The 8,714-nt window shown below is 24.6% G+C and overlaps 1 protein-coding gene across 1 annotated transcript in view; it reads left to right on the plus strand.

Moving 5' to 3' along the window:
• The first annotated feature begins 4,910 nt into the window (after positions 1-4,910).
• The window catches only part of LOC119681258 (kinesin-like protein Klp61F), a 13,347-nt gene continuing 9,543 nt past the window's right edge, over positions 4,911-8,714 (plus strand). The window contains exon 1 of the mRNA XM_038094402.1: positions 4,911-5,055. Within this exon, the coding sequence (XP_037950330.1) occupies positions 4,911-5,055 (145 nt within the window). The remainder of the gene's footprint in view (positions 5,056-8,714) is intronic.

Raw genomic sequence — 8,714 nt, forward strand, 5'->3', positions numbered from 1 at the left:
ATATATAAATATTTTTAAATATTTAAGTTATATATGACTTTCACATGATTTCTTTCGAAGATTTCTATCTTTTTCGATTATATTGTATAAAAAATATATTTTTATATACTATTTATATTATTTTATACAGAAAATAAAATTTTTTGACTCAATTTTACTAAATTTATTGGTTAATTAATTGAAAAAATATATGAAATAATCAATCATAACGCTTAAATCAGCTTAATACCTTAAAAAACATCATTGAAATGTATATAAACATTTCATATCAGAAAACTGAGCAACAAATGTTTATAAGCACAACATCGTGTTTAAAAGACACAAAACACAAATCGCATCAACAAAGATACTCGTTAACATTGTTTTTACCCTCAACAGATTAGTTCCATGAAATACTTGCTGCGTTGTGGTATGTTTTGTGAGCGAAGCGCTTAAATCGCGGTATTTTTCAACTGAAAATAAAAGAGATACTTTGTACGACAAAGTTTCGTGTGTGTTGTGTTTTGTGTTTTGTTTTTGTGAAACGGCATTAAAATACGAATTAGTTCAGCAGTTTTTGGCAATTTCTTTTATTTTTATAAATGAATTGTATTTAGACGTATTTTTTGTTTTTGTGAGTTGCTCTTCAAGCTAAACTTGATTTCAAGCTGAATTTGCAAAAAATAAATATAAAAAAAATTGTTTTAACAAAAAAAGTAGTAACAATAAACACAAAACAAAAAGGTACAAGTTGATAGCCATATTTCCGACATAAGAAATCTTAAATATTTTAAATATTTTTAAAAAAATATTGTAAACACATTTGAGAAGAGTGTTAAGCTGAAAATATAAATTAATTAAATAATTTTTAAGAAACCGAAAATACAGTTTTTTTTTTGGCAACATATATTAAAATTCATATATCAATCAGATGTAATATTATTCAATAATATTAAACAAATATATTGTCCTGGATTAAATATATTTGTATAATTTAAATAATATTTAAAAAAATTATAACCCAGAATAAAAATTAATAAACAACAATACATTATGTATTTTCACAAGTAAATTAAAATTAATTTATTTAAACGAATTTTGGAAAGTTTGATACTATAAACTTAATTTAATTGCACTGAAAATAAAAGATGTTGGATAAAACAAGCAGCTATTGTCCAATGGACTATGATGTACCCATAACAAGACCAATAAGGATTAAACAGGTTAGTGATGTCAACAGCGAAGTATTTTTACGGATATGTTTTTCACAAATTTTAAGACACCTTGGACTTATTTCTTCAGTTTATTAATAATATTCTGGCCTTCATGAGTTTTGCTACTCTACTCTTTAACTGTTAATTAAAATTAATAATAACATTTTCTGAGCTAATTGACTCGTTCACTGGGCTTAAGTATTTCGCTTGGTTTCAGCGAGTGCAACTGTCTTTAGTAGCTTTCATAAACTGTGTATATTATGCGAATCGAGATTAAAGTCAAGATTAAGCCATTGGCAACGTAATATTGACATGTGACACCATCGCTTTTCAGACTTTTATTTTTAATAGGCGCTTGCATACATAACATATATACATTCAGACACTGTAAATGCGACCAAGCAACTGTCTGTTCACGCTGGTGGCTGAAGCCTTTAAGAAGCTGTTTCTCTTGCATTGGGTAAATTGCATTTTTTAAATCGACGCTTTGTCACCAAGTTTTTTATAGTCTTTAAGGTATTGACGTTATTGCCTTTAGTTTGATTATAAATTGATAATGGAACTGCATTAAAACGGCAATTTTTAAATGTCGCACTTACCAAATTGGGTAGCTAAAAGATAATTTTTTTTTAATATTACATACGTAAGAAAAAAAATTTATGTTATATAATAATCCCATAAATATCAAAATTGTATTCTATTTGTATGTTGTAACCGTAGAGTCAATAAGAAATGACAACTTTATGCGGTCATCGTATGAAATAAATTTTAAAGTTTACTGCAAAAAAATCGTGAATGCACCCATAAGAGAATTTTGCAATGATGTAATAATGTTTAAATATAATTAATTTTTATTCAATTTAGTGAATTCACAAATATAATAAAATTTTCTTTACTTAATAATGAGAACTTAATTTTAAACATAACTCTTGACTTTTAAATAAAAAATTTTATTAATATAAATTTTTTGTTGAATAAAACAAAATACTATTTCTTTTTCTATTAGTTTTCCTTTTTTCATATAAAATATAATTAGTTTCTCTATATAAGATATAAATAAAATAAGATAATAAGATATGATGAAAAAAAAACAAAAACATAATAAAAAATAAAATATGATAGATTTTATCAACATTTTTTAACACATTAAATTTTTAGACAATGAGAACCAACATCCGTAATTCGGAGTTCGGATAATTTAATTGGATTTTGTTTTTCAAAATTATTGACTAAAATCAAATTATACGTAAAAATTAACCGAAGTTACTAAATTACCAACGATTTTGTCTGAATACTCTTATCTAATATCTATGTACATGATCGGTTTCCTTTTCTCATCTAATATCTTGATATGTATGTACATGAGATTGATTCCCCTTCCTTACAATCTAAAATTTTTTAAAATAAAATGTAAACTTGCTTGATGTTAATGCTCCTTCTGGTGTTCATTTTTATAAAATTAACATACCATACAATATAGTATGTAATATATCAGTATATAACTCATTTTCTTATCAAATTTCATATAATTGTTAACCAAATATCTTATTTTAACCAATAATTAAAATTATCATATTTAGAAAAAAAAAAATAAGTTTTGAAAACCACGTTGGCAGTGCAAACATTATGATTCAGTCAACTTTTATATAGAATACAACTTAACAATAATTTATATTGTTCAATTTCACCTTCAGAAATCCCTTAACAACAGTTGTAGTGACTCACATATATAAATAATTTTTTTTTTAATTATCAACTGTTAATTTGTAGACTGTCAAGCAATTTGTACAAGTTAAAAAATAAAAGAAACAGCTGAACAGATGTATTTTTTAATAAATTCTCTCTAACATATATAATAAGTCAAGTTATATATAATAGTTTTTGCATAATTTGTAAAAAAAAGATGATTAAATTAAAAAAAATTAAGCTTTTTCTGTTGTTTTTACACTACTCAGGAATTTATTATTGAGAATTTTTATTTTACAATTCAATAGTACTATCAAATATACTAACAATTTTGACAAATATATAGCAATAAACATCAATTTATATATAAAACTAATTCGAAATGTATACAAATTCATTAAAATTTTTATACACTTTTTTTGTTGAACAAAAAAAAAAAGAGAATTATAGTTTTCATTTAATCAAGAAACATTTTACTTTCTAATATTTTTAAACTAGAATAATAAATACAATTATTTATAGTAATATGTTATATAAGAATACAAGGATATTTTGCATTTTGAACACTTTTTTTAACTTATATTTTCCAAATTATTGCAGTAAACGAAACGTTTTAATTTATTTTCTTTCATCTTAACTTCATATGATATGCTCAATGCAAAATTAAAAATTGAAAAAAAATATGCAACAACATTGATGTTGTTTTGTGTACTATATAGTAGGTGTTTTGTAAATAATAAACTATCCGTTGCAAATAATTTATTAATTATAGAAATGTTCTAAGTTATATACTTATATTTATGTGAAGAGTAATAAACGCATTTTTAATATTAAGTATATTATAGCAATCTTTTAATGAAATAGATATAAAATGACAATTATTTGAGTTACAGATATTTATCTTCTTTTACCAATGCAATATATTATTGTCAACCTTTAAGTGATTATAGAAAATATATTTATAACAATATTTTAGAATTAAATAAAAAATAACAAGGGTCTGAGCTTCTAGGTGAAAGTAAATTCAATATTTCAAATAAAGTCCAAAATGCATATACATAGTTAAAAATTTGTAAATAACAGATAGGAATAGAAGTTCTTGACTTAGTATTTTTCTTCTAATTCTAGATCACCCTTAAAGAATGTATTTAGTGGTCACAATTTTTTTTTGTTCCAAAACTTTAAACAATAAAGAATATTACATACTATTAAAGAATATTAAAGTCCAACAATTAAGTTTGGTTTGCCATATCATAACAACACTAGGACTTATATGACTCCTAACACCTTTTGTGGTCGCAAGATTATCTTTTGTTAATTTATTAAAAATCGTTTCATCTAATGTTAAAGCTTTCTCAAAAATTTGTTACTAATCTGCTATACTACGTAATACTAACTTATTTAAATTACAGTATTTTTCCTATACTTATATATTTCATATAATTCCTACTTCAGTTTTAAATTTTTAAAATGAAAACAGTCTATTTTCTATTACATATTTTGTATTTCTGAATAAGAGCAATAAATAGATAATTAATAATTAATTGCTAATTACATGATTAAATAGCAATTACTTACAATTATTTACATTATTCTAAAAAAACTGTAATTAGTTCTAAAGAAACTTGTACTTGATATACTTAATATATGTAAGGTATGCACACATATTTAATTAGTGCTGAGATAAACCCAAACATTTGTTTAAATACTATTAAAATCGTATAACGCAAATAAGTCTCGATTAGTTACACTTCATATCAGCCGATACTCATGGTCATAACAGAGAAAAATTTGTGTACTACTCACGTCTGAGTAAGACTTTTATACCCATACATTTAACCGATAAACACGGAGTTTCAATTACACAATTCTCGTTTTAAGCTAACAGCTGCTGACACTAAGTACGCCATAATTAAAGGTAACAGCGACAGCAACAACTACAATAACAACTACAATGACAGTAATAATCATAGCAAATAAATTGTATCTAGTGATTTTATATCGAATTGATATACACATATGCATACAAACATGCATACAAACAATGTCTGTAATCGTAAATTATTGTATCGCTATTTTTATACTATACGATCGATTGCTGGATTTGCAGCTGCTGCTGCTACTGATGCTGTTGCTGTTGCTGATGCTGCTGGTGTAGCGAAAAAGATTTCTGGATGTGCGATATAATATTTGCAAGATACTGAAACTTACAAATCAACAAAGCACGTACAATTCAGTGATGGCTAAGAAAAACACAAATAATAATAATAAAACTTACTAAACAAAGTGAGATTTAAATGAATTTGCTCCAAATGTACAATTTGCAAGAAAAGTAATTGATGCCGCTCGCTAATATTGCTGCTGCTGCTGCTGCCGCTTATGGCTCAGTCATTTTCAGTTGGAATTAAAGATTATTTTTAAGCGAGCGCATTTCGTATGTATCATCTATGCATCCAACTGACCAACAAGTAAGACCGTTCATCTGTCAGTACGCAGATACGTTGCTATCAGTGTTGGCTTAGTTTCAGTTTTGATCTGTTGCTCTGTTTATGTATATGTTTATGTATCTGTCGGGTTTGCTTGATTTTGCACAAAGTGTATTAGCATGTTTGAACATTGATTTTACGACTTGACTTGTCTTGAAAGACTTTAAATATAGCTTAAGTGACCGACAGAATAACTGAATGACGGACAGATTGACAGACCAGCCAGCAACTTGCTGTAATTAATACACTTGTGCAAATTATAAGAATTCAACACAGTTTACTGGCATTACTGATTGCCATAAATGGACGTTTATTTTAATTTTGCATGCCAGATATTTTTTATGAATTTCTTTTAAGATGTTAACTATTTTTATTCATATTTTTTGTTTTATGCTAAAAAGAATCTTTTATATATTTTTTGATTAACTGTTTTTTAGCGCAACTAATTTTTTGTGTTCGCAAATCTTTTGGTTTGAAGAATTGTCAGTATAATTGATGGTTTGAACTATAAACTAAAAACGCATTATTAACAGCTTTCTCAAATTGAATATAATACAATATGTTATATGCTCACTATATATAAATTATAAATCTATTAACAAAATATATATAAATAAAATAAGAAACTTAATAATAATAATACGTGCTTGTAAGCATGTCTATAAAAAAATATTTTCTATTACAATGCAAGAAAATTTTAAGTAACAAACCCCGAAACAAGCACATATTCTTATCATATTTCTACTAAGTAATTCTACAAAATATATAATTCTACAAAAAAAAAATACGATCTATTACAAAAACAAAAATATTTTGATAAAATTTAATCAATTTTTTTTTAAATATTACCGAATCTAATCTTTTTCAATTGACCACATTTGTCATGCTTGCTTCGATAGTTGGGTAAGTAGTGAAATATTATATAGAACACATAACCACTTCAATAATCTTTCTGCAGATAAATATAGTACTGCGAGCAATGTAATTTCACTACGAACATAAATGTATTTTCATTTTTCTTACTGGTCATATATAATAAATTAATTTCATTATATCTACACAAAGATTTGGGAAAATTAATCAACATAAAAGTGTCCCCATTTTAGTGAAACAATCAAATTTATCTTAATTTTAAAAATAACAAGCATAAAAATAATATATTTCTGAAAGTGGCATAAATGCTACTATATGGTTTGAGGAAACTATCTCTCACATATAATTTCGTTTTAGCTGATTATTTGGCCTTACCATGCCTTACCATGCCTTACGATGTGAAACTGAGTATCTTTAATCTTTAAAGGGCATTGCTTTGCGGTTGGTGTCATTTTATGTTTTGTAGTTTTCGTATTTGATTAAGTAATGCCTCCGTGTTGAAGGGAGCAATTTTTTATTATTTTAAATAATTGTCCTTGTCTAATTTTTTTAAAAAGAAAACGATACTGATTTAAATTAATGGCGCCATTGAACTGCATTTCATTAAAAACATTTTCAATGCATAAAAATAAAGCAGACTATAAAAATTTATATGAGTCCTGAAATTTGAGAAATTTTTATTGAAGATTTGTTTGGTAATAAAGGTAAAACAAAAAAGGAAAAGTTTAAGTTGTTATATTATAACAACTTATTTATTATCTGTAGAAAGTTACAATATATATAAAACATGTTACTTCGTTATTGTTTTGAATGAAAGTGGAAACACATTACGATAAGTTAAAGATATTGCTTTCTAAATACTTCGAAAGTATTTATTTTTTTTTATTTCTAAATAAATGACTCAAATGTAATATACAATCAGCGATATTATATTACGATTGGATTCTATATTGCAATATATGTTCTTCCAGTGCAATTAAAATATTTTAACATTTCTGAGATATATTAGTGATATATGTATCTCGAGTAGTAAACTCAGCAAATAAGTAACTTAGTAACCTAACAAATCTGCAATGATAAAATACATTTACTATGTTTTTATTTACCGATCTTGTTAGTGAAAATTGTGAATATCACTGTTATATATCTAGTTCATTATATTATTTTGTAATATAAGCTTTCGCCAGATTCCACCCGCACTCAAAGGGCAATTTCACACATATTAAAACATAATTTTTAAAGTCTTAATAAAATAATAATAAAATATTATAAATATAATATTAACCAAAGATAGATATCTTTTTCAAAGTCTAGAATTAATAACATCATAATATAAAAATTACTATTTAAAATAGTTATAATAATTAAGATAGCGTTGTTAGCACTATATCAAATTATTAAAAAAACATAGATATACTTTATAAACTATATTTAGAAACTTTTAGAAAATATTTTAACGCTCAAAATTATTTAATAAAAAAGTTTCTTTTTAATTTTTTAAATTTTAGAACTAATTTTGTTCATATATATAATATCTACTTCATAAACTTAATTGTTTAACTCAAAATACCACTTGAACTATAAATTTTAGATTTCTATATGATATTTTCTGTATTTTCCATTATAACGCGAGACTCTAGACTTCACAATTCGCATTGGTTTTTTTGTTTTTGTTTTAATTTTTAAAACTTACTGAAACGGAAACCGAATAAATGAATAAAATCACAGCAAATGCCACTTTTAGTTCAAAGCATATAATTGTGGTATTGAATATGTCTAAACTTATTTAAATAATAATATCAAATTAAATCATTTATTTCATAATCAAACAAGAATAATTATTTTGAACAATACCAACTACAATATTAGTATTTGGATAAAATAAAACTAGAACTATAAAATCAAAACAGTTGCCATTACAATAACTTTACAATACATTTGGTTAAAAACTTTATTAAACAAAAAATATGTGGACGAATAAAATATATTTATCAATATAACATACCTATATATTGTTTTTAATACTACATTATTTTTCAATATCATTATTTAAAGACTCAATGGCATTATTAGTTCTAGAAAAGTCTTTTTTTACAAAAGGCTTTTACTTGCGATTATAAAAAAATACTGAAATAAAGCACAATTGTGTACTTGCATTGCTAACTCCATTATTTTTTAATCCATGTATTAATTTATTTTATTTGTACTAGTTTTTGAAGGGACAAATGTTATATATACATAGCGAGAGAGAGAGAAGTACGAAGCGATAATATTTCACAATATATCTCAAAGTGTTTTTTGATAATCATTACAATATATTTTACATAATGCGAAGTTCCAGAAATCTAAAAATTATATATTAAAAGTACATTTAACACATTTGTATATCTTTAAGAAAAGATATACGATAAGATATCTTATATAAAAATGCTTTCCAGTAAAATGTGCACTTTGACAGTATTTGATTAATGATGTT

Source organism: Teleopsis dalmanni, chromosome 1, assembly GCF_002237135.1.
Source record: "Teleopsis dalmanni isolate 2A chromosome 1, ASM223713v2, whole genome shotgun sequence".
In the NCBI taxonomy this organism is placed as follows: domain Eukaryota; kingdom Metazoa; phylum Arthropoda; class Insecta; order Diptera; family Diopsidae; genus Teleopsis; species Teleopsis dalmanni.